The sequence below is a fragment of the Tubulanus polymorphus genome, chromosome 4 (genome assembly GCF_964204645.1).
Source record: "Tubulanus polymorphus chromosome 4, tnTubPoly1.2, whole genome shotgun sequence".
In the NCBI taxonomy this organism is placed as follows: domain Eukaryota; kingdom Metazoa; phylum Nemertea; class Palaeonemertea; order Tubulaniformes; family Tubulanidae; genus Tubulanus; species Tubulanus polymorphus.
In genome coordinates, this window is record NC_134028.1 from 15,253,143 (window position 1) to 15,280,584 (window position 27,442).

Consider the following 27,442-nt stretch of genomic DNA (forward strand, 5'->3'; position numbering starts at 1 on the left):
AATATTGAAATGAGTATACCTTAAAATTGCGGTGTTGTCATATCGCGGAAAGACGGAATCGCGGAATTTTCCAAAAACGCGGAATTTCTTCATTTTTACTTTAAATAGTAAACGGGTTTTCCCACGGGGATACCCACTGTCGGACAGGGCACCGGACCGATCGATGCAACGACTTAGGTTCGAATCCCATTATTTGCAGGCAATTTTATATGGAATTATTATATTACGATACCGTTGACTGGCTGCCACCTGTAGAAGAAGTCAGAATCAAGTGAGGTGAAAGAGACCAGGCACCTAATGTCTATTTCTACTAGGCAAACTTCGGTTATCGAAGTTCATCGACTTTTTGAGAACTTCAGAAACGAATATTATCAGACAAATATTGAGCACGTTCGCGGTGTCGGACCGTAGTTGTAGATGGTTGCAAACATGAAATCCTACGACCAAACAAGTACCGGTTCAAATTCCTTTGAAATTATTATAATTTTACGGCCGTCCAGTACCGGTACCAATAAGATTCTTTTGATCCAAATAATCAGCATAGGAACATATAGCCTATGTTATAGCAGTCACAAAGTAAACATTAAAAAAAACGAAACCATTTTATAATCTTTCATATCATTTAATTCTAAAAGATAAACCACGTTCTTTGCTTATAACAACAATGTAGACACACAACACGCATGAACAATCCTAAGCCAGAATGAAATATACATATGTCTATTTATTTTCGTCTGACATCGATCCAGTTCCACAGTTGTGAGTTACTTAGAATCAATTCATTTCCAATGTTTTAAATCCAGAGACCAGAGTCAAATCTTAACTCGGAAGTGAGTCCTTGAGAATGACCCATGGTGTCATCACAAATCCTACGTTTACGTACCATCGATTTGTATTCCTTCAGTTAATGCAGCGATACTCTGTATCACTGAATTCGCAAAGCACGTATTTTCTAGGTTCTGCATTATTTGGAACAGTATCGTTAAGTTGTTGACTGGCGATATAATAAATTATCAAATACTAATTCCCGGTGTTGAAAACCTGGGTCCGGTGCCCTGTCCGACAGTGGGTATCCCCGTGGGAAAACCCGTTTACTATTTATAGTAAAAATGAAGAAATTCCGCGTTTTTGGGAAATTCCGCGATTCCGTCTTTCCGCGATATGACAACACCGTTAAAATTGACCCATGCTGATCTGTGGCGAAAATTTTGAATAATTTCACTGACATCCGTATCTTGAGACATTACATTATATGCTTAAATAATTGTACACAGCAATTTTTCAACCATATTCGTCCAGTACCGCTCGAACCCGCGCTCAGAAAATCTTATATTCCACAATATTTCGCTGTCTTCCGTAGATTATCATCTGCTTTATTCATGTAAAATTATGTTTCTCATCTTGTATAGCTGAACAAAATTGATTTTTGTAGGTGTACCGATACGTAAGTTGACAAAATTAATCTTTTATAATCTCGGAGTTGATTCCACAGTCTGAAGCTTTTAATTGGGCATACACGCTTGATTTTCATTGCTGCAACTTTCATTACATTTTTAAGCGAACTCCTACGTGTATAAGTGTTATCAATTTTTTCTGCCTCTTGATTAAGTCGCCAAGAGTTCGAGTTGGTCAACAGCGCAAACGGTTATGGCCCGATGTCTATCCGAGTCCAGTCAAAACGTCCGAGTCGCCGGGGCTAACCCGATGTGGATACTATGATTTTTTAATAACAAAATCAGAAATTTGAAATGTATTGTGACCTCGTTATCGTGAGATGAATCAAAGAAGAAAAGAAAAGAAAAGGCTACATCGATGATTTTAGCGGGCTGACAGCCCGCTAAAATCATCGTGCCACCTCACCCGATTTCTTTTTTAGTATAGTGCGCGGATATTCTCACTCGGCACGATTCTTACTTGGCACGCAACAGGCCTTCCCTTCCGTTATAGTTCTATGGCCAATCCGAACGTGAATCGATGACGCTGTATGGGAATGAATGACGACCTGTTCTGCTTTGGATATTCTCGGAGCTTTTCCTTCCTCGATTTGTTGCTAGCGCTAGACTATTTCCACCAATCAGCGGGCTCAATTTTTATTTATTCCGGTTTGCTCGGTTGCTAAGCCCAACTGCTTGTAATTTCCGTGTTGTCCGAGCTTGTTGTCGTAGAGGGCATCTTAAAAACGGCCTCATTAAAAACAGTTGGTTAGCCAAGGCATCTAGTTTATTACATGGTTGGAGAGAAGTGAAGTCGTCAGGGCGATTACCCTACTAACTAGGTACCGTTGCGAAATTCAGAAGGCCTAAGTAGGCTAACTGGCATAGGAATGTGCCTCTATAATAGCCTAAAAGTCTATTTATTATTTTCTTGTCCACGATCTTTTTGAGATATTTCGCATGATTTTCGGGGTGCATACACAGGGGTTTGGCGATGGGCTTGGATTTTATTTCCGGGTTGTTGATAATCTCGCGAGAATGGCGCTAAAAATGAGCTGCGAATAAATTCAAAATATCATGTGTTTATATTGTTTATTTATCTGCTATAAAGTTCCGATAAACAATTGTTCGTTAAGAATCATTATCAGACGGTCGTGACGCTCTATATAAAATCACAAGGGATGAAACGCAGTTCAAGTCGTGCCAGCCAGGAAGTTGGGACAGTCACGTGACTTGGGCCTAACGCTCCTTATTTGACTGAATGCAAACCTGAAACATCTAAGATGGAAACTATGATACGAAAAATATTTGAGAATAACTTACATTTTAATGCATTTTTTGTCTATGAATTATATATTTCATCATGATTTATTCTTTATAAGTTATTTATTTCATATGAATCATAATCTGACAATTGATATCGGTCTGTGAATATGTTAACTTTTCATGTTAAAGTTTTAAATGTGATAACATCATCAGAATATCACGTGACTGTCCAACTTTCTGGCTGGCACGACTTGAACTGCGTTTCATCCCTTGTGATTTTATTAAGTAGCCTAAAGCGTGACGACCGTCTGATGATGATCCTTAACGACCAATTGTTTATCGGAACTTTATAGCGGATAAATAAACAATATAGGCCTAAACACAAGGTATTTCCATGATATTTTGAATTTATTCGCAGTTCATATTTAGCGCCATTCTCGCGAGATTATCAACAACCCGGAAATAAAATCCAAGCCCATTGCCAAACCCCTGTGGGTGCATAGGGCCTCAAAAAGATCTTAATCGAATCAGTAGAGTTATGGCCTGGAGTCCAGATAAATCTTTGTTTTTATAGGCCTATCCATTTTACGCTGTTTTGAAGGATTGTTGAATATTATCGAAAATTGTGCTTTAAATTGGGGAAGTGGTTATCTAGCCAGATCCGGTTACCGACTTATAAAGGATATTTAGCGGATCCATAGGCTATATTATGTAACAATAGAATCATTTTTAGGCAAGCCGTAGGCTGAGCCTATTACTATACAAATGGAGCAAATTTAAATGACGTGGTTTCCAGAGCAAAGGCTCTTTGACTGGGCAACTGGGCATATATTCATACAGAGCATTCATTAGAGCATTATCCATTCTCCAACCTCTATGAAGCTAAAATTTTGAAAAACGGCCTCGTCAAAATTTATAGGCCTCATGAGCTTTTTCGCGAAAATCTTATCGCAAAAATATCTGTTTTAAAAAGCCAATCAGTAAGTAAAGACTCCTCTGTGATTGGCTTAGCCGCAGAGATCAGCAGGTGTTCATGTGAACCCGCGGTATCGTCTACCGTTTTACTTCTGGGTTCTATTTTAAGATCTAAAATTGCATTTTAAGATCGATTTCTGTGAAATCTTTAGTTGACTTGGTTTTTGGAAGGGATAATTTTATTTACACTACAGAAAATAGCATTGACATTTATGCAAAGTCCGGGAAAATAGCTTTTCTCAAATCGGATGGATGACCTTGATATATGCTAATTAGCCATGTGCTCGAACTGCAGATTCAATCAAATTTTATTTTGCAAAAAAATATCAAATCCTATTCAATTTTACTTTATTGCACAAATTAAACATCAAATCCAATTCAATTTTGTTTTAGGCCTATCAAACAAATTTCAGAAAATTCAATTCTATTCCGCATTCAAATCAATAAGACCAAAGGAAAAGCTTTATCTGAGGTATTTGTTCCTGCCAGCTCCAGTCGCTGTCTATGCTACTTGGAAATTATGTGGAAATTATAGGTATTTTCATCGAGCTCGGACTGTATTTTGACAAATATAACCCACAGAATTCATCATTTGCTTGATTTATGAAAAGCTGACAGGCTGGCCATGGTGCCCCTTGGGGCTCTTGTATTGGGTTTAGGTTTCGATAAGTCAGTAACCTGTCCATGGTTTAGTTTCTTGATAGAATATTTTCACAAACCACAGTCAGGAATGGGAAGGGCAATTTTGTATGCAATCTGCGTGAGTCAATTTGACAGGCATTTTCTGGTCTTTTGAGATATCTATCTAATTTTTGTTGTAATCGATGCGCAATAGATTTGTTGTTTGTTTGTCAAATCCTTACATAGGTCACCTTGTCTATCATGCCAAATGTATGCAATACAGAGAAATGGCGGAATTTGTGGAGAAATTAATTAATTTCTCAAAATAATGTTGATTAATCGCTCGAAACATACATAAAATTGGATTATTTCGAAAGTTACCTGTGATAATTTGTGAATTAACCCTTTCAATACCACATTGGTTCTCCGCTGCTGTACAACGGAGGGAATTTAGGGGTTTATAGGGGTATAGGCCTATTTGAAACTTCATAGAATAGTTACCAAGGTATCTGACACAGAAAATTTATAATGCATGTTGTTGATAACTTTTGGGCCAACAATGTAGACATAAATGTTTTGGATATAAGTGAACTTAAGGTCAAGGTCACATACTCCAAGATGGCCACCATGAAAAAAATTCACGAAAAAGTTTCAGATAAACTGCTCTGCCAGAAAAAAGCACTGATCTATTCAATTCCAACTGAAATTGTATGCCCATATATCCTTACTTCATGTAGTAAAAATTTCAAAGGAATAGAACAACTAAAAAATGTATTTTTCCACTCATTTACCAACTTCTCCACCGATATGTCGGAAGGCCGGATGTAAGGGGTTTCATTGGGGTATAATTTCAGACCTTAGAAAATTGTTACCTAGGCTATGTAGGCCTAGGCCTATTTGACACTGATAGGCCTACATTGTATACCATGGTGTTGATAACCATTACAAATACGACAAATTATGTGGATACATGTGACCTTGGGGATGGACAGTTTCTTGTTCTTCATTATTGTTATTGGTCTCCATTGCCATGACAACCGTATCAACAGGGTCTAAAGAAATTGTCACTGATTTCATTTTTATCATCAAAATCATTGCCGGCACTATAAACCTATTTTCTGACCAAGTCTCATCATGTGAACTGCTGCTGTCACATTCGTTGTAACTCTCAATTTATTCACTACCAAATTCCAAGTCACCAGCATCACTGTCAGCATCATATACGAGCTATTGAACCGTTTCATCCAGCCAAATTGATTTTTCCTGGCTGTTGCCATCTTGAATTTTATGCAGATGGCAGCACCGGCTGATATTGATAGATATGCCCTTCTAGAAGAAGGGTTAAGTAATACCGTATCACATACGGTACGGGTATGCTAGCTTGTCAATTTGTACCGTATGCTATAAGGTAGTGGTATTGTAAGGGTTAAGCCATTAATTGTGGACTGTAATGAATAGAAAGTATATTTTTGAAGTGTTACTTTTTTCAACCGTGTTTTGGCCCTTGTCATCTCTAATGTTGGTATAAGCCCACCCGATTATAAAAAGCTTTCCACCAACGATTAGGTAACTAAGTTGGTTTCAATAGGGTTAGTGTCAAGAGGGTGAGAAGAGGGTCCGGAGGGTTCCGTTTCACAACTAGGGATAGGGTAAGATAAGGCGTAGTCTGAATACCAGTCGTTGTTACGGTTCCCTCTAACAACGTCTGACGCAAAAGTGCCATACATAGAGGTTACCTCCTGTTTTTTGCAATGCAACAACTGATTTTAGTGTCAAATCAAACCTTTCTTTGTACTTAGATAAATAAATTAGTTACCTTGTTGACTTTGAAAACTTCTTAATAATATTTTTAAATCGGGAACTGGGGAATTAATTGATTTGAATTGAATTTATTGCCACTATCGGGACGATATAGACTATATTAATATGAGAAAATTCAATAGCCTATGTCTCTCTAAAATCACTCTAAATGTTATTTTTTGTTGATAAAATGCATTAATTTTGGAGAATTTCACCTTAAGAATTTGAAACAAGAATGATATCTGCATTGGCATCAATGTCAGTCCAAGTTCAAGTCCGAATCCGTAATTTACCCTCCCATCATGCAACACAAAAAGCCGCCATATTTGTAATGTTGCTTCACTTCAACTATTTTTGAGGCGACTAGTCAAAGTTTTTAGTTACTACGATTGTCAAAAGCTATATAGGATTATAGATTTATGCGCAAACAATAGTCAACTTCCATCTGATTACAGAACAGTCAGTTTGAGGTAAGTTGATAGTGTTATAAGGGGTGAAATAGACGCCAAATCCTCGTCCCTCAAAATTAGAGACGTAAATTAACCTTATATGAATCAAGGTGAGTTCTTTCTTGACATGAAAGCTCATTTTATTTCATAGTCACCCAAAGCATTTGACTAGTCGCATCAAAAAAGAGTTGAAGTTAAACAAACTTGGTGGCTTTCAATTTATGTGATGGGAATGCTAAATTATGCATTTCGACAAGCATTGCCAATGCAGATATTCTTTAATTTTAAAGATATAGGCCTATTGCCTAAATAATAGCCTAAGTTTTTATCAACAACAAATAATATTGAGAATAATTAAGGATAGATTTAATTTTTATTTTATCAATTTAGTCCAAGTTTAAAAATCCCAATTGTGATGATGAATTGAAATCAAATCAATGAATTCTAGAAGTATAAAACATCAAACATATAGGTATCAAATACATTTTCTAAGTCAACAAGTTAACTTTTAAGTTTATTAGAGTACAAAAGTTTTATTTGACGATAAAATCAGTGGTTGCATTGCAAGAAACAGGAGTTAACATCTCTAGGCCCAGTTATATGCCTATAGACTGGTGTCAATTTTGACCCAGAGCAAACTCAATTGAAAAATATAGCTGCAAAGCACCGATAACGGGTTTTCTGCAAAGTCTTAGAATCCTGTTCAATGGTTAACACAGTTTTATAAGAGGTAGGTTGACAAACAGTCAATTACACCTAGGCCTACTCGAAACCATGGACAACTGGACCAGATGGCGAAAGGCTAGGCCTATTAGGAAACAGTATCAATGATAGGTCGCTCAAATGGCTCAGCAGTTAGGCTATCTCTGAACGAAAACATGTGGCTGAAATCAACGGAACGCCTCATCTTAAAATAACTCGGTCTAACTAGTGGAGTCACGCAAGGAAGTATCCTAAGTCGTCTTCTCTTTAATGTCCTGATAAATGACATACGCAGTAATACAAAATTTACCTGACCGAGTAAATTTCCAAAATGACCTTAACACAATGTGTTCCCTACATGGACAGAAACATGGAAGATGGGCTTCAACCTAAAAGGCATGATATGGATATTGGATACAAAGAAAATCCGTGTTCAGATTATACCTTTGTGTTCGAATGAGAAGATTATTTTGTTCGAATAAAGATTACTCATTAAGATGAACAGACTATTAAGTTCCACCAAAATTTTGCTCTTTGGAACAAAAAATGCTTCGATGAAACAATATGATTGTTCGAACAAGAAAAACTTAATGTTCTGAAATCTTGTTCGAATAAAAACAATTCTGTTTGATTGAATAATACCGTTTTTGTTCGAACAAAAACTTTTCTTCATTCTGACAAAAAAATTTGTTCGGATAAAAAGCTATGTTATGTTGAAATGAAAAACTTTTTGTCTTGACAAAAACATTTGGTTGAGCGAAAACTATTTTTTTCGAACAAATGTTTGAATGAAAACAATTATGTTCGATTGAACGAAATACTTAACACTTTTGGTTCGGACAAAAATGTTTTACAATGTACTTGTTCGAATTAAAGTCTCCTTGTGAGTGGCGTTGCTGACAGTCGCAACCCCTCGCAAGGGGGTATAGGTCAATGAGTTGTTGCGACGCAATCGTCGCTGGCGGTCGCAGTGAATGGCGTCGCAGTGAGCCACATGCCATCGCAAGGCTGACCTACGCCTGGCTTAAGTCATTAGGAATTAATGAAATACCAGTTTCATTTATGATGAAAAAACTCAAATAAAAAGTCTGGCTTATAAAGCTGTCTGCTCAGACAAAATTTTCAAAAAAATCATCATTTTTGCCAATAAAATTGATAATTGTGATTGATCGTTGCAAGTCAGAACCAGTTTATCACTAATTAACATGCATTTTAATAAATCTGATTCCTCATTTACAGTGAACTTAGCTTTAACCTAGTATAGGCTACTAGCCTATGTAGGCCTATGTATATGCGTAGGCCCAAAATCCGGACGGATTGGTCGTAGGCCAATTGAATAACAACCCTCCTGAATATCGTAAATCTTGTTTTGAAGTTCAATCCAATGAGTCCGTTAATAAACGCAACAATTATGCTGTATTTGTTTGAGACAGTAAAGCTCAGTACCGGTAGGCCTAATGTCAAGTGTGAGTCCAGCATACGGATAGGAGTGTGTTATATACTTGTTTTTAGTAAATACCTTGTGCATTTGACAATGATCGGTATGTACTGTAGGAAATATAGAGTATTGATGGTATTGATGATATAGAGGTTGAAGCCTGCGGCCGAATAAAGTAATATATTCTTTTATTTTGATACCTCGTCGACATAACAGCTTTTCTCCGCTATATCTCTTCGGCGTGTACACTAAAGATTTATCTTAGTAAATACACGGTTAATTCGGTAAAGAAAAATAGGTAATGTTAAACTAACTCCTTGAAACCCGCAGCCAAATCACTGGTAGTAATAAATTAATTTGTACTCGATTTGATTCTCATGATGAGGAGAAACTAGCAGCTGATCCCCGGAACGACGATGTAGTAACACACGTCGATTCGTCGATGTTTACGGCTCGACAGTGCTTTTAAAATCTAAAGTAGTAAATTTCCAGTGTATCGGTAATATGATTTGACGAGGAAAATGGGCTATTGTTAAAATCACTGTTTGAAGACTGCGGCTGAATGCGAAGTCTGCGGCAATAAATTAGTTCATTTATACTTGAATTGATAATCGAAGTGACAATCGGCCTGCGGGTTGATTTCGGGATGACGACTCGAAAAACATGTCGCCCCATTGAATGGGGCTAAATTTTCGATGTTTACGGCCCAACAGTGCTTTTGTAACGATGATTCGTGAAAAAACACGCGGAGTATTTGTAGATCTCAGTGAGCTGAACGATATCATACGGATTGTATCGACAACAGCGGCATGGTAACAAAGCTTTAGTTCTTTTAGTGAAAATAGTGTGACATAAAATAATAATAAGAAGAAACACGCGAATCTCAATAGGGTTTTCTGTGATGTAACAGAAAACCCTAATAATCACGCGAATCTCAATAGGGTTTTCTGTGAAGAAACAGAACACCCTAAATATAGCTGCAAAGCAGCGATAATGGGTTTTCTGCAAATCCGTACCATGCCATTCAGGTTGATAGGAATTATTGAAAATTTAAATGCCGATACATGAAATATAATGTATTGACATTCGAACCTAATAAACAACCACTGTGTAAACGTCCAACTTTGAAACCAAACTAACGTGGACGTAAAATCAATAAATATGAATTGATTAGACCAAGCATTTATTTTGTATCACCACGCTTTAAAAATGGATCTGTTCTATAAAGAAACAGAAACTCATCTTAAGAATCTGCTGAGTCAATAGATTTTGAATACATTTACATATATTAGAACGTATTAGGACTTAGAATAGATTTCAAGGAATTAATCTTTTTATTGAAATATTTGAATATATAAATATATTGTATTGTAGATTCAATCGATAGATTATGAATTCCTTTGGTCTGGGTATCGGGCCGATGTTGACTTTGGCGTTCATGGATTACTAATTCTGTACTGATAAACAATTTAAACCTTGCAACACGTGCGTAAATATCAATCCTATTCCACTAGTTAATAAACTGTTAGTCACTGCAAACTATTCCGGTGTTATGTCGATCGTGTTAATCGCTTTGCTTGAGTTGAAAGAATCAGACCGTATATGGTATGATGCAACATCGGTCGAAGAGAGTTGGTGTTGACTGACTGCCATTGACCATTTATCTTCATGTGTTTAACATCAGCATATACCCATGAACTGCAAAATATTCATTGAACATGAAAACCTATATACATGTATACAGTATGCAAACTTTAACCGATTTTGGATAGGCTATTTGAATGAACATTGGCTTATTTCAATATTCTAAAGCAGGAAATAATAAGCCCAATCAATAGGCCCTATTCCCATGGTATAATGCGTTCAGCTGTACCGTACACTCATCTGTCGAGATTGGAGAAATCGGTATACCAAACCTATGTACAGCAAAATGTACAGGCCTACATAATGATTTCTTGTTTTCTTGTAAACAAGCCGTGATCACATGAACGTTTTGGATCTAGGTTTGAGTATAAATGTCAGGTCAGCAGACAAGGCCTGAGCAAAATTTAATGACATGGCTCAATTAGCCTTTCTGTGTGCAAATACTTTACACACGAGCGTATTTTTTCGCCCGATCGCGACGATTAAATTCGCCAGTGAATTCGCCGCCGAATTTATACGCCCGATACGAGTGGGCACACGTAGCGATGAAACCGAAATTCGGTCAGCGACCGGTACTTAGTGGACGAGAGTTAACAACTCACATAATGTCAACAATGCATCCTATTGGTTGATAAAAATGGATCGCTCGGCGGAATTCGCTGAGTGCGGGCAGACGAGCGAATTTGTGGGCGATCCGATCGCCGGCGTAAATAATCGGCCGAAAATATTAAACATGTATGATACGGGTGATCAAGTCGGCCGACGAAATCGTCGTCGCCGTGAGTGGCCACATGAGTGAATTTTTCGGGCGATTTATAAATTCGCCGCGATTGGGCAAAAACTAGGCGTGCCCCTACCTTTAGGCATACTGCATTGTTTTGATAATATCGAGTGAAAAGTGAATATACTGAATTTAGATTTTAGGCTAATACTGACCTAATCCTATCCGTATTATAATGACACCAGTATATTAACATTAGTGTAGGGCCAACGAGAGCGAAAAAGTTGTGTTTGTAGTACATGGTAGCTGACTCAATACTTAAATTCTGTTGTTACCCCTACATGAATGTACAGTTATTTTCATAGATTAGCCTATATAAGTGTTGACGCATGCGCAATGCAGTAGAATTCTGACTTGTAATATTGGGATTTGAAACCAAATGAAAAAAAATCTGACGGTAGTCCTTTGATTTACCCGCTGAGCCACATTTATCAACTGCACCCTTCCCTATCCCTATTCTTTGATGCATGCGCGTACACGTAGATTATTGATGCATGCGCAGAGGGAAGTCACGTACGGCTAACCTGTGGAGATCACCGTACAATTATGTATGGGTAACATCTTCGTACTTAGAATGGTATTGGCTACTATGATAGGCCTATAGACAAATAAATACCGGTAGGTTTTTTAGTTTCCACACTTCTCACAACTGAACCAACTCTGACCAGCCAGTATATTTTAGTCCCAGTACGCACCAATCGACACAGGCCTAACACTGTTTGTCAACTGTCTGTGTGTTCGGTAGTAGTAGGCTATCGATAATCACCTGATACTTTTCTGTTGTTTCTATTCTCTCTGAATGTAGTCGAAAGGAGCTCAGACCACTATTCCAAAATCTTCTACATCCTATAGTAAAAACAAGAAATTCAAGAGTTTAGTTCATATATAAGCGTGTAAATTCAGGGGAAATCCTGCTTATGGCTCATAGGCCAGCATCTTAGCTACGCATTGAAGTGGTTTTCGCCCCACATACCCAACCTAACTTTTTAAATCTTTAGAAAGGAGGGGTATCCCAGTACAGGTATGCCAGTACATCCGAGCCCAATATCTAAGGGAATCCCCCATCGTGTTTGGTACCCTTACTCCAAGCAAAAAAAGTCCAGGGAGTCCCTTATTTCATCATCAATCTGTCTCTCAGGATCAATGGATTTCATACATATAACCCAAATTCGTTACCTAGCCCATTTGCAGAAATTATGGCAACATTTATGGGGGACCTCTTCACTCTAGGTACTATTTTTGGGGACCGGCCCTACGCATCTTCGAGCTACTAACCTAATTGTGGTCTGATGCCAACGTAATTTTAGTAACCACCTGCGACTCAACGACCTTGATTTAAACTTGATCAATTCAAAATGTATTTACTGGCGCTTTTGTTTACATGAACAGATCAGCAATATATTTAGATAAAATAACCGGAATAACGGAAATCAATACTATAAAAGAGGTAACAACAAACAAATGCCTGTAAACCTGTCGAATTTGTGAATTCCTTGCATTCCGGAGCATTCCTTGGACGTATTATCGTTTCATCGGCGCATTCAGGTATACCGTTATGCAGGAGTATGGAACACCTGAAGGGACATACCGATAGCTGATCACCGACGTAGTATGTTTCCGCCGGTGTTAGCTGTCTGAAAGTAATTTTAAGTTTAAAATAGGATGGAGAGTGCATTGATAGAATCTATGCGGAGAGAAGGTCTGTTATATTTCTATCAGAATTCAACATTCCGTTTAGTAGCTGTTAGTTGTCGAATCCGAGAGATGAATTTTATGTGATGAAAAAAAGTGGATTCTGTGAAGAAACAGAAAACCCTAATGAATTAACCCTGGTTTAAAGTAAATACCAGTCTATAAAACTGACACATGGTTAACAGTTTCGTTTCAGACTTTCGGGGACCATAAAAACATCCAGTATTGAGACTAGGCTATATTCCACTGTTAGGCCAACCAATGTCTAAGTTACTAACAATAAGCAGCAAATTTTTGTCCACGAATGCATATCAAATTTGATGAAATTACTTCAATGCGTTTGAACCTATTAGGCTAATTATTGACTAATTCTGTTTTCTCTTTTATAGGTAGAATAGAATTAGGCCTATTCAATACCACTCAAGTCCACTATACAGGTGAACTCAACTATCAACAAGGACTCAATTAGTGTCAACAAGCTCGGACAAACATCTACTTTTTTAAATGATAACTGTGCAGTAGTCTGGGCATACTGCAGTTTAACCATTTTATTACAACAACCAGTTAATGCTGATTTGGAGATAATCAACAGCTATCTACGGAATTGTTGAGAGGAGGTACGTAGGTTAGTGTTGGTAATGTTGAACAAAAATCTAGCCTAGACTGGCCTAGGCCTCATTGTTCAAACCTCCTTTAAGCCAAGCTAGTTTGTAAAGCTGAGTTACATATCAAAGTGCAATGCAACAAATACAGTGGCAACTTGGGGTATTGAGAAATGAGACTTGTTGAACTCTGAATGAATTGACTTTTTGGCTCTTGTTAGCCAATGTCAACGGTCTGGCCGATCAATAATCATTCGTATGCTGAATACACTACGCTCAAAGCTATTTTTAGCACTCTCAAACGCAATTTCAGTAGCTTGTAATTTCACTACCAATAGGCGAATTGAACGGATTAAGCAAAAATTATTTCGTAATTGGTTTTTCTTTATGGTGTGCATAGTTTTTGAGAAATTAACCAAAAAATGTCAAAAAGTCGATTTATTTGAGCACGTTTTTTTATGCAGCATCTTTAACTGTCCAAAATTACACATGTGAAAATTCAATGCTATTTGCGTCGGAAGAACCTTATATCGCCAAGATTCAACGCTTTGTTCGGTAGTTATGGGCTTTCAAAGACAAAACCCCTCGAAATCTTGGTTAAATTTGTGTTGACCCGGTTTTGACTTCCATCATGACGTCGAAGGAGGTGGATCAGCTGGTGTGCATTATTTCACAAACAAAATAGTGGCAACATTGAATAGGTTGATATTCATCATTTCTAGCGCGAATACTGATACTCAAGGTGTATGATATAATGATTTAATGTGTGCGATGTGTTCAATGATTCATCTAGTTTTGATATCCCGTGCGTAAGGTAACGTTGCATCAAGATATCTGACAAAAATTTGGTTTCAAAATGCGGAAATTTACTTCCATGTTCGCCACACGGCTGATTTACTGATAGCATGAAATTTTTAGAGATGAGTCTGATATATACACGACTGGAATACTTGATTTATCACCATTAATTGAAGCATTAGCGATCCGTTTTGTAGCCTGATTATTAGTATTAGTTTGTTAACTGCGGCACAGTGATGAACGTTTGCGTTGAAAACAGTCGTGTACAGTCTTTAGGCAAAATCGCATTCTACTCTCGTGTTCACTGCGTGTATGTATCAATTATAGAGTATGCGCGCCTCACACACACCTGCCAACCGTTACGTTTTTGCCATATTCCGTTCCGGTGCTACCCGCAGTAATACGGCGTTACTGGCACAGGCAATGGAATACGCTTTTTTCCGATATCGTTCCGATGTTACGCGAATGAGCAAATAAATACGGCCTCAATAAAATCTCCTTATATTATGTCAATAAAGGTAATTTTGCAGTACATAATCGGTATTTTGATGGTTTATTAACATTTATTACGGGGAAATTTGGTTTTTATTTGAGTAATTGTCACGAAGTTTCCATACAGCCGGGAACCAGTGTAGCGAATTTTCGGTTACAACGAGTAATACCGGGAACCAGTCTAGCGAATTTTCGGTTACAACGAGTAATTTTCATCGCTCAAATTGTCATGAATGTTGCAAATGGCGGACGAAGTTCACGACGTTTTGTCAAATCTGGAAAATTCGGAGGGTTCTCCGTCTTCTTCGGAGTCGGAATCTCAAACTGATACTGCGGTAACAGGCAGTAGAAAACGTATGATTAAGAAATATCGGAAACAGAAGTATAAAAAATCGTACAGCGCACAATATCCATGTTTCATAGCATCGAAATTAAGTAAATATCATGCAAGATGTACGATATGTCAAATCGTTATTTTGTTTTCTAGTTGAGTTAACTGGTAATTATAATCTTTAATTGATGGTAGATTAAGTTTACCTGTGATAGTGCGAGTAGGTGATGGGGTGTGTCTGATGTCTCAAAATTGTTTATATTTTATGGAAACTGCAGTTTCAAGTTTAATTTCATAATAAATGCATTTTTTAAAATTAATTTCTTTAGTAGTTTTAATATTCTATATTCTGATTTTAATCCGAAAATTCGTTACTGGCCATATTGAAAATGTTACTGGCAAAGGTCACATCAAGTCTAGTGGGTCACTGGCAAAATCTAAAAAATACTGGCAAATTTGAAAAATGTTACTCTCTTGAAAAATTCAATGTTGGCAGGTCTGCTCACAACGATTTGTCTGAGTGAAGGTGTAAGCTACTTAAAGCAATCCGATCGTGAAATTATTAAAAACCATGTCAGTCGATAAACTTAGTTTGTCAGTAACCAGCACTGGCCTCAAATTTAAAGAACTAGGTAGCTTCTGTCCTGATTGGTGCGTGTATGATAATGAAAAACCTCTGATGAAACCCAGGCTCTCACCAAGTTTGTACTGTACCTTAACGGATCACTCGTGGTTTTAGTTGTTTTACGTCATTCAAGGGATGTATTAATATTATGAACATTTGTTCAGACAAAAGGCCCATAATCAATTTTTTGAATATTTCATTCTTGTAAAGTCATTTATCATAAAAGTTCACACTGACCAAAATTGAGTCCTTTTCATATATTTTTGGTTTACCTTGAAATGAAACAGTACATTGAATATATGCAGGTTTTTACGTTACCAGCTTAAATGTAGTCACTAAGAATGAGTGGCAGCTTATTGGAACACTGCCAGTATCCTGAAACCTTAAACGTTTTCACACTTCAAACATACGTAGCTCATACATCGGCAGTTGGTTGGCCGTTTTTATAAAAAATAGAATCTATTTCAATGAATCCGAGAAAAATGTTTTCACTCTGCACCTTTGAAGTCGGGTCGGTCGGTTTACGGCAATCAGACCATTATTTTGGGATGGCCTTATAAATAATCATTTAACCTTTTATAGCAGAAGATGAGCACTGTGTTTCCTGTTTGATAGAATTTGTAATAAATTGTAATTTCTTGTGACCTGAAAATACTAAGCAGCAAAGTAATGCCCTTGCTCAAAACAACCTCTAGCCTTTTCAAGTTAAACCACACTTTGCCCATGGGCAATTTATTTTCTTGTTTAATTTTCAATGAAATGAATTTTTGCGTACCAGTAGGCTATGTGACATATTTTACTTCCTCACACCAATTTGGCGAGCCACTGGACCATTGGTCCTTTATTTAAATTCAAATCAATGAGACGATCAAATTTGATCAAGTAAATTTGTTCCTGCCTCTTCCTATTTGTGTTACTTAAGAAAAAAGTGATTGAACTAAGTAAATTACATGGAAGCAGAAAGTGTACTTCGACACATTGAACCATTCACGATAAGCGAATATTATAGGCTGGCCATAGTGCGCGCTTGGGCCTATTTCATAAGTTGATTATTTTTATTGGTGACCACGTATATTTTTATCCACAATCAATTGCAAAATTGTAGCTCATGACATGCTCTATGATTGGTGAATTTTAAAGGATATCCATGAAAGCTCTGCATCTACTTACTTATGGATAACGTATGAAAAGTGAAAACAATGACCCAAACTTAACTGCATTTCACCTTTTCAAAAAAGAAAAATTTTTCTGTTCAAAAAATTATACCATAAGAATATTAATTTTTGTTATTTTCAGAACAGAGAAACCGCGAGAAAATGCCAATTCTTGCTCGTGATCATTTGGCAGTTAAGCTGAGACAGAATTGGCTTGCCAGAACTCCTGCTGAAAGTAATAGCATAGCTGGAAACCTTGATGATAGCTTGACAAGCCTCAACTGGCTTCATAATCTAAACATTATGAAGATCGCAGTTCCTACTCCCCCCTCCAGTCCAATACCAAAAATCGAAGGTGCGCAGGATTACAATGTGAAAGTGAACCCTAACTCAATATTGAATATTGGAGTTCCTCTGTCTCAGGACACTGCTCCCTGTATGCCAATGTATGATAAGATAGATTACAAAACTAATCCCTATGTTAAGCCACCATATTCCTATGCTACTTTAATCTGTATGGCAATGAAGGAAACAAATAAGATGAAAATCACCTTGTCTGATATATATCACTGGATTACAGAGAACTACATGTACTATAGAATGGCTGATCCAAGCTGGCAGGTAAGATATTGACAATTACCATGATACAACGTCTATGCTACCATTTACCTAATAAATTTTTTCTGACAGGCAATATCTTAGGTGAGGTTTCCTCTTGAGGTGAGGTATTCGGACACAAACTGAAGGTGCATTCTTCTCAAAATAGCCGTTTTCTTGATTATGCGAAACAGAATCATAGGCTGTGATGAGGATTCCATCGCTGAGATTTCATCTATTAATTATTTTAATGTACATTATCAATCCAACTGAAAAATTTGTAGTCTTGAAACCCTGTTGTTCCCACAGGGTTTTTGCTAGTAAAATTAGATGTCAATATGAAAATATATAAGGAAGTTTTGCCAAAATAATTTATTATCGGACTTCTCCAAAATGGTGTATTAATGTACCACTCGTGAAAGACTACAACGATAGGCCCCTTGTTTTGGGATTGGACCCATTAGTTTATATGAAGAATAATTAAGCTTACAAAACACCACAGAGCATGTGTCATCTCCTCGCATGGTCATTGAGGTGACCCAGTTTTTGTTGTCGCCACCAGAGGAAGTGGAGTGTTCACTATATGTACTTTGTCTATTTATATTGGTACCTATGCATATTTTGTAATCACAATCAATTGCACATTAGTAGCTAATGACATTTTTAGTTTCGCTGTGACGGAAGGTTTAGTGGGTGGCCTACTTAGGCCTACGTGACTGACCTTGCTTGAGCGTTCGTTGCTGGCGCACCGCTTCAAATGTTATAACTGATTGCTAATGACATACAACAAATAAACCTTTAAAGAAAGGTACCTAGTGTCTTATATTCTACTGACTAATTCTGGATTGATTCACCGCATAGTTTTTTCATAGTGAGCATCTTAGTAGCCCTATGTGAATCAATTTAAATGATTGATAGGCGCGGGTGCGGTTGTATCAGCTGTTGAAGACGTTCGATGTAAACAATAATATTAACCACATGCGTGATACAAACAGAGACATCAAACTGAGAAGCACTGAATTTCTGAATTACATGTGCTGGTTTTTCAAAAGTATAATCTTAATTGGCTTCTATTGCATAGACCTAAGCCAGGCCCTCTGGAACTGAATTGAATTTGACACAGTAATTCGCCTGGAATTTGCAATGAATCTTTTTGAAAATAAGCTTGAAGATTGGTTGTGAGGAGATGTCCACCCCTATCGTAAAAGAAGGTCATTGGTGATCAAATATGGCTGCCATTGGGGTAGCCATCTTGAATATCTTGTTTGCACGATGCAGCCCTCAATTTTTGATGGATTTTCGCAAAGTTGTAGCTCATGACATGTTGTATGATTGGGGTGAGTTTCAAGGTCATTGGGTTTTGCATATGGTGACCAGGGGGCGTTGAATAGTAGATTAACTGCATTTCCGTATCAAATTGGTAACTAGGCATTTTTTGTTATCACAATTAATTACAAAATTGTAGCTGTTGACATGTTCTATAATTGTGCTGAGTTTTAAGGTCATTGGTTATTGTATATGGTCACCAGGGGGCATTGAATAGTGAAATTGTTAGATTGTTGAGCATTTGAAACCACTTCACAGGTGGGCATGGTGTCCCTGGACCCCTAGTTAGATTCGTCCCCAGGGGAAGCTACAGAGCCATTTTTACATTTTTCATCTTGGGGGCGCCCCTAGGGTTGTAGCTTCTATTTGTTCACATTGCTACTAGTCCTAGTTTTAATCAGATCAATTCCAAGTTTGGAATGAATATTTTTTGGACCCAACCTACGAAGTGCAAAGCCCTTTTATGGATTTGGTCTCAAGGGGGCACCTCCCTAGTATGCAGCTTCTATTTCTTGAAATCACACAGCGGAGCCATATAAGCCGATAGGCTCCTTGTCTATGATTATGGTGAGTTTCATGGTAATTTGTCTCTTTGTACTCATACAGAAGCATTGAACAGCCCAAAAACATGGTCGTATTTTCATATACATTGGTACCTTTGTTTATTCAGTAACCACAATGAATTGCACAAATGTGGCTCATGATGTGTTCTTTGATTTTGCTGAGTTTCAAGGTCATTGGTTCCTGCATTTATATGTTTACGGGGGTCGATGAATGCAGAATTACTGGGTTTCTATATGTTGTAACCACTATCACTTGCAAATAATAGTTGACTAGTTCCTGTGATTGTGGTCAGTTTCAAGATTTCATTGACTACTACATTTGTTCACCAGGAGGCGTTGAATATCAAAATGCCAATTTTTCAAGCTTTTCACTAAGGGAGCATCTCAAAATTTCGAGTTGCTTCAATTTGAAAGACTCGCGGAAGTGAGTGGGGTGTTGAAGACGCCCGTGGATTGATCATGACTGATCATTGCTATAGGATCCAATCCCGGTCTCAAGTAGTTGGCACAGTTTTGACAGAAGCTGGAAATAATCGCAATTCAGATATAAATATTTTTATCTTATTTCATTTTGTTTATAAAGTCTATGGAACAGCCTAGATAAAACTTCCCATGTTGATGTGATTAAAAGCTGACTAATTATTTTGGTGCATCAACAATGCAAAAAAAAAACCGCGCTGAATGCGCGTCTCTCGCTGCAAAAATTGTCTTCTGCTCAGACGCGTTTGTAGTTTTGATTGTGGTTTTGTGCATTTCATTGTGGGATGTATCTGGCCAACACAAATTGTTAATGCAAAAATAATTTATATGTAGTTGCGACTTTTAACACCCGTGTCTTGTACGTGCATTTAACCACGCCTGAAACTAAGTGCGCAACAAAGCTGCTTCTATGTGTAAAATAATCCTGAACCACGATTGACATACGTTTTATGGGATGTTTTATCTAGGCTGTACTATATTAGAGTCTAATAGATTTTTCATGTAATTTTTCTATTTCATTTTCAATTAAAAGTTGTGATTAAAATACACTAGTGAGAACTTATCTTTATCTATGGTCTCTCATTAGAAAATCAAAAGTTCCTACTTGGGGACGTGTCTGATCAAAGGGTGGTCAGGGGGTAAGAAAGAATTAGACAGTTATACTGATTGACACAACTATTGAAATTTAGGATTTTGGGCATGGTGTCCCTAGACCCATTGTTTTAAGATCCTAACTTCATAATACTTATGGAGCCTGTTGTTGGTGACCTTCCTTAGGTACAGTAAAACCCGCTTAATCCGGATAAGCTTAATCCAGATTTCTGTCCATTTGTAAATTGATATACAAGAAAATGACGTTTATTCTGAATATCCCATAAACCTCAAAATATCTCAATTTAGCGGGTTCTACTGCACATGCAATATTTCATTATCTAGGCAAAGTTAAAGTCCTAAACAAACACCTGTGTGAAGGTCTTTTTAGGGACCATCCATTTAGTACATACACAAAAATCTGCTGATGTATGAATTAATGAGGATTGTTTATTTCATTTTTAGAATTCCATTCGCCATAATTTATCACTCAACAAGTGTTTTGAAAAAGTTCCACGTCGTAAAGATGAACCAGGTAAAGGAGGATTTTGGCGTATCAACCCTGAATACAGTGATATGTTAGTAAATGGCATCTATAAAAAGCGAAGAACCAGTACTCGGGAAAATATCCAACCAGTGAAAAGGATAAAGAAGGAGGTCATTGAAGACGATAGCAACAGTTCGCTTACTGATTTTCAACGGACATTATCTAATATAAAATCAGAATCAGTTGATTTATTAGAACGTGTTAAGAATCCAGCTGACGTTGGACTTAATGAATTGAAGGGTGATTTCTGTTGGAATGCCTTACTGAATCAGGATATCGAGGTCAATGGAATTCGAATGAAAGCTGAGGACATATTGAATAGTAGTGAATCTGAAAATGTTTATAACATATCACCGACCAGTCCCATTTCTGCAATGAGTCCCCCTCATTCAGAACATAATTCTGATTCTGGTCTTGAGGACATCTGGGATTTTAATGGTGATAACCACAATGATGCTCCATTGGATCTGACAACTAGTGGCAGTCCACTTGACCTTACAGTTCAAGGCATTGGTATAAAAGCGCCAGATGGTTGGCTAAATGATAGCCTATCATATGGTCTGCGACATAGCGGAAATCGAAGTGGCCTTAGTACACCAATCGCCCCATCACCATCTATTGATGATACGTTTAGCAGCCACCCATGGGAGGAATCCAGATTAGACTTTGATGAAGCTATTGCATCTTTTGATATGGACACTTTATTTGACATAAGTAGCATCCCATTGCCTAGTGTATGAATAATAGATAGATTGTACATGTAAGATAGAAAGAAATATGTCATCGTAACAGCTGGTCTGATCCAAGAAATTATTTATTTACAATCATAGAAAAGATATATTTATTTTGAGATTACATAAATTAATTTAGTGTAACTGTTGTCAATTCTTGAAAAATCTTTACTGTGCAACCTGAATGTAATCACCTCAAAACTTAAGGACTACTTGCATAGGCCTGAATATTGAATTTACAATTGGTATATTTGTATTGGTATAGCTATGCATATAATATTATCCATGAGTTTTATGGTAATTGTTTTCTCTTTGATTTCACCGGGGCGTTGATAAGTGGAATTACATGATATATACAATTGCAGGAAAAATGCCACCATTGATTTTTTCAACAAGTCGGAATGAACAAATGCTTATGATAGAATGCTACATTTCAAACTTCTGCCATCCAGATAATATACACGTTAAAACTTAAAGTACAGTCATCCTCGCTTAATTTGTCTTTGGTTAATTCGTATAACAACCTAATTTGTATAAAAGTGAAAGGTCCAGATTTTTTCATTCGTTATTTCCTTTGATTTCCATCGGGTAGTTCGTAGCCAGATCCATGGCCCCTTTTCTTAACTCTTTCAGTGCCCAGTCGGCTTTAGTCGACAGATTATTTCAGGTTGTACAGTGCCCTTTCGACTTCCGTCAATAAATCTTATAGCAGTTTTATTTTTAGTTTTTTGTATAGTATTCAGCAGACAAACCTTCCACTAGATGGCTTGATTAAATGGCAGGGCCCATAAGTTTGTTTTTATGCTGCATTTTTGTGGTGTTGCAATTCAAAATATTTGAGTTTTTGCGTTAGAAAGTAACGGGTACCTATCTTGAGGTCATGTGATCTAATTAAAAGCTCATTTTCTAATCAAGATTACCCATTTGATTTATATTTCTGACAGTAGACATGAAATATTCCAATGTCAGCCGTTAGCTAAGGCTAGATACCCGATTTGTTCATTTTCATACCAGAAATTTAGGGGGTTTTCAAATAAGTAGGTCACCGTCTATAATTTATGCAAATTAGCTCATTTCCATAAGACGTCGCTTTCATTAAGAAAAATTATCACCAAAATTTTCGATGGGTTATACCCTACAAACTTTCAACTTTCAATTACCATAAAGCTCTATCTCCTATAGTTTTCACTCTATGGAGCACCAAAGTTGCAACTGATTTTCCTACGTTTTAGTTAACGATGATGGGCACTCTGAGAGTTTTTCTCAAATTACACATGGGCACTGAAAGAGATAAAAACAATTGAAAAAGGGATGCCTAATTTCTATCCAAAAATGGCCAAATTAAAGGCATACAGCAAAAGCAGTTACATAGTTCATATTCAGGTGACCTTGGTTACTCGGGTCACTTTGGTTACAAATAATATCTCTGAGTGACTTTGCGCAGAGCGTCCAAACTTACATTGTCCAAACATCAACCTGTATCTAAGCATTATCATATCATTACAAAATTGCTACCAAAGCATAAAAGCAGCCATCTCATTTGGTACCAAAAATTTGGTAACCAAAAGTGTTGACCGCACCAACCTGTTACAAAGTTTCGGCATTAGTTTCTTATAGTATAGATAGGACATCTGTTGGGTAGTATAGTAGAATCCACCGTACTCGGTACCGGTTTACTCGGTTAACCAGCTGTGTCTGTGAAATTTTCTGATCGCTCTGTATTCCTATTCTAAATTTATCTCTAACTCAGTACCACTCAACTTGGTTTCCCACTTAAACTCTGGAATTTGTGCTCAAATCTGTTCTCTGTTTTGGCTAACTCGATTTTTTTAAGCCGACCTCCAATTTGGCATGTAGTCTAAAAGATTGCCTGTAAACGTTATGTTAATATAACCTTAGATTAGGCGTTACAAGTATAGTATATGTATCATTATTTTCACTGGGCATATGATATAGCAGAATTTCAGCTGAGATTTAACTGGGTGTACAGTAAATGGACCAATTCCCAGATGAGAATGTCTATGAATTCGAATTCTGGCCACAAAACCGACCATAGAACACTAATGTCCATGTATTAAAATTATCAGATGATTAATTTCATCTGCATACTGCATATGGATTAACCCTTGAGCTCCTCCTGCAGCTGTTCCAATAACAGTAAACTTTTTGATGAAAATAAGCTACCGGTAGTTATCAATAAACCTATCTAAAAACAAAATGTACGTATAGCGCAATAGCTGTGACGACATAAATTGCAATAACGTTTAAAAATATTTTGACACTACGCCAATTATAGTATGACAATTAATAATGATTGCTGTTTAAATTATATCTATGTATTGGAATAATTTTTAAATTTTGGTGTGACATTTTTTTCCTAGTGTGCAAGAAGTGGCATTCTTCCTATGTTGCAAAATTTGGTGGCATTTTACTGGTGGGATTATTTTTGTATACTGGTATATCCATACATAATCATACCAATGCATATATTGTGACCACAATCAATTGAAAATTCTACCTTATAACGTTCTATGAATGTGGAGTTTCAAGAGCATTATGCCTTTTTACTAATTTGGTCATGTGGGGTCTCAAAAATTGTAATTGTTTGTCAGATTTTCAAGCACTTCACTAAGTAGGCATTGTATCCCTGGACACCTAGTTGATATTTCATATGTTGATAATCGGTTTTTATCTTATCAGACATAACAAATATATGTTTGTGAAATGCCTTATAATGTTGATGAAATTCAGGTCTGGAAGGACCAATTGTTGAATGCAAATCGTTCAGTTTAGTGCAAACTTTATTTTCCCCATTGGTCTGCTTATTTGAGGGCAGGGCCACAATTTTTAATGTGATAACTATTAATATGAAAACTTGTGTGCACACAGCAATAGGTTTTTCTTGGTTATTTGGATACTTGTGATTTAAAACAAGAAACTTCATCAGCAATTATGTAGGGATCAAATGACAGATCAAAATATCTACCATTTTTCTCATCACTTCTGGTGCTGTAGATTTATTTCAGTTGTGTCTTTATATGAGATGGCAGCTGTACGAAACATCAAAACGCATGAACAAAGCCATAGGTCTTTAATGTTTCTTGTTTCAAGGTTTATCTTGGTGAGTGCACTAGGAACCTATCAGTTTAATGACAGATGTAGTTTTATTTAGCTACTCCAAAACCCTAGACTGTGATATCTGATAACTTTTTATCAATTTGATCATGATTGGTTCTTGTTTTGAAATGATAGCATTAGTTTTTTTTAGAATTAAATATTATTTCAATCATACCTTTGTATTGAATTTTATTCTGTTTGACTGGTACAAAGTACTCTTTTTCAAATGTGATATGTACTATTTTTTGATGTTGTGTTAACGATTAGCTTGAGTATATTCAATTTTGATGTGGTATCGTGCTGCTGAAGATTATACATTGGTGAGTTGAAGGGCTACTGATGATTCCTCCTGGAATGGGATCATTCAATTAGTACATACATTGATAGGGAGGGGTTCAGTGAAAATGCAAGCAAATGCCTATAGGGGAAGGGTCACACCAGGCCTAATACGTTCGCACCATTTGATGCCTTTTTTGATACAGCATTTAAAAACAATATTGTTCTACAATATGCTATGACTCAATAAAATACTCAATGTTGTTGTTCCAACGATTATCGTGATGGCCGCATTGGCAGAATTAAGAAAATAACGCAATGAGAAGTCTGATTGTGTCCAGTTCGACTCCTATTGCATATTTCACTTAGTTTCATACATACAACGGTAGTTACCATTAATTAGTATGTTTACAAAAATCATAAAGCGTACATGCAGGGGGTTGTGGTGGTGTTGCATATGAGGGAAGGAGGGGGTTAAAAATTCAGCTATTTTTTGCATACATATTGAACGATCCCTTCCTTATGGCTGGCTTATGCCGACCTGCAACTCAACGCCTACTGATGCAACTGGGTTAATCGGCAAGTTGTAACCTATGGTATCCACTCAATAAAAGATAGCTTACGATTGCAACCCGATGACTACTGATTCATCGCAAGCCGTATCTAGCTAGTTGCCCATGTTCTACTCCGGCCTACGGTAGGCTGATATTTGCTTTTGAGAACAAGTGACCTGACCTCAGCTGCAATAGACGAACCTGAGCCAATCAGAGAGAGCATGCATAGAACAAATTGTAACCGCTAGTTAGCCACATTTGGATCTTGTCATGAACTTTCAAATTTAGGCTTCCAATAGTGGGATTCGAACCTAATAGCTTATGATAAACTTGACATCCAAGTCCTCTAAATAAAGTACAGAATTCAACATCTGCCTATTTGAAATTCTCGAGTATTTGGAGTATGAACATGACAGATCTGAGCACTCGCTTCAAATCCAAGTAAGATGAATTTGGGGGGGGGGCCAAAAGGACACGATTTTGCTGACCCACCTCATCAAATCTTATATCATTTGAAAGGCTTGACTATTTATAAAAAGTTTGTGTTATTTCGTAATAAATTTGATGCATGAAAAGCAACAGCAAATGAGCTATTCAGTATCGTGATAAATTTGGATTTCCCTTGAATTTTCATGAGGACTAATAGACGCGACATAGTGATGTTCCTTATTGCTAATGGATTAAAGATGATCCAGTGTTAATAAGAAATGACACAGACAACCTTTTTGATAATTATATAGCTTAGCATACACATTTTACAGTAAAATGCTTAAAATTAAAGGTGGAACTGATACATGCCTTAACACTTGGCTCCAGTTTGAATGAGCGCCACGTTGCAGGTCAACATAATCCAGCCTTTAGAGTTACTTTCTAATTTCATGAATTGGTTATGGTAACATTCCTATCCACAGGATGCAATTGTTACATCCAGTATTATTGATATACTAATGCATATAGTTTCTTACCAGGAGCATAAAAAAACAGTAGTGATGTATATGAATGCAGAAATGAATGCTCATGGTATACATTGCCAGAGGGAAATTTCTGAGAATAAAATGACCAAGTAAGAAAATATAACTACATTGTAAAGGTATAAAATAGAATGGAACCTTGTTGCAACGATCTTCAGCGGACCAGAGATTTTGTCCATTATGACCGATAGTTAGTTAATCATTGAAAGTTTGCGAAGCCTATTCTGGATCGAATCCCATTTTGCGATAACCAATAAAAAAAAAACAATCAATTTTTATCCAAAATTCTTTATTCTGACATTGTTTATGATTTCTCCTATGATAGTCTCCTATTAGCGCGTATGCTTTCAAGTCGAATTATTGCTGAACTCAAACATTAATCTAAAGATCAGTGCAACATAATATGAATTGAGTTCCGTTCACTTGCTCAAATCATCAACAAACTTAGAACAATAATCACTGCTCTCAATTGATTCAAGTAAGGAGTCTATTGCATCTTACATGATTCTCACTCTGGCATTTTTAGCCCACTTGGGACTTAAGTCCCAGCGGGCTATTGCGTTCACTTTTTGTTCGTCATTTCATCCGTCCGTAGATGGAATCCAGTTATTTTGGGAAGTTTTGAAGTCGCTTCAAGGTAATGTCTTGATATTTGGTTTATACATGTATCTACCCGAGGCACATCTTCAGCCCAAAAACTGGCCATGTCAGATTCAAGGTGGCCGACTGGCAGCCATTGTTGTTCGCCCAAAATCAGCACTTTTTACACATTTTCGAAGTTTTTGAGGGAAATTTTAGAGACGCTTAGATCAATTACTTTTATTGTTCAAATGTATTTGTATCGACCAAGGGCCCATCAGCATGAGAAAAATTGGGTCGATCAGAC

General features: G+C 37.0%; 1 protein-coding gene across 2 annotated transcripts; it reads left to right on the forward strand.

Annotated features, from left to right (window-relative positions):
- Positions 1-2,115: 2,115 nt before the first annotated feature.
- LOC141903083 (forkhead box protein J1-A-like) lies at positions 2,116-27,140 on the forward strand. 2 transcript variants are annotated; one of them, XM_074790982.1, is made up of 4 exons: positions 2,116-2,275; positions 13,191-13,426; positions 16,946-17,424; positions 20,826-27,140. In XM_074790982.1, the coding sequence occupies exons 3-4, from the start codon at positions 16,966-16,968 to the stop codon at positions 21,645-21,647; spliced, it is 1,281 nt and encodes a 426-aa protein (XP_074647083.1). In that variant the 5' UTR covers positions 2,116-2,275; positions 13,191-13,426; positions 16,946-16,965; the 3' UTR covers positions 21,648-27,140. The 2 variants fall into 2 exon arrangements, with proteins under 2 accessions (XP_074647083.1, XP_074647082.1); XM_074790981.1 differs by having other exon boundaries at positions 13,191-13,418.
- The last annotated feature ends 302 nt before the right edge of the window (positions 27,141-27,442 follow it).

Excerpts from the sequence above, each read along its gene's own strand:
- LOC141903083 (XM_074790982.1), top strand. The coding sequence starts at position 16,966 with ATGCCAATTCTTGCTCGTGATCATTTGGCAGTTAAGCTGAGACAGAAT. Across the intron at positions 17,425-20,825 it reads TGGCTGATCCAAGCTGGCAG|AATTCCATTCGCCATAATTT; the intron begins GTAAGATATTGA and ends TTTCATTTTTAG.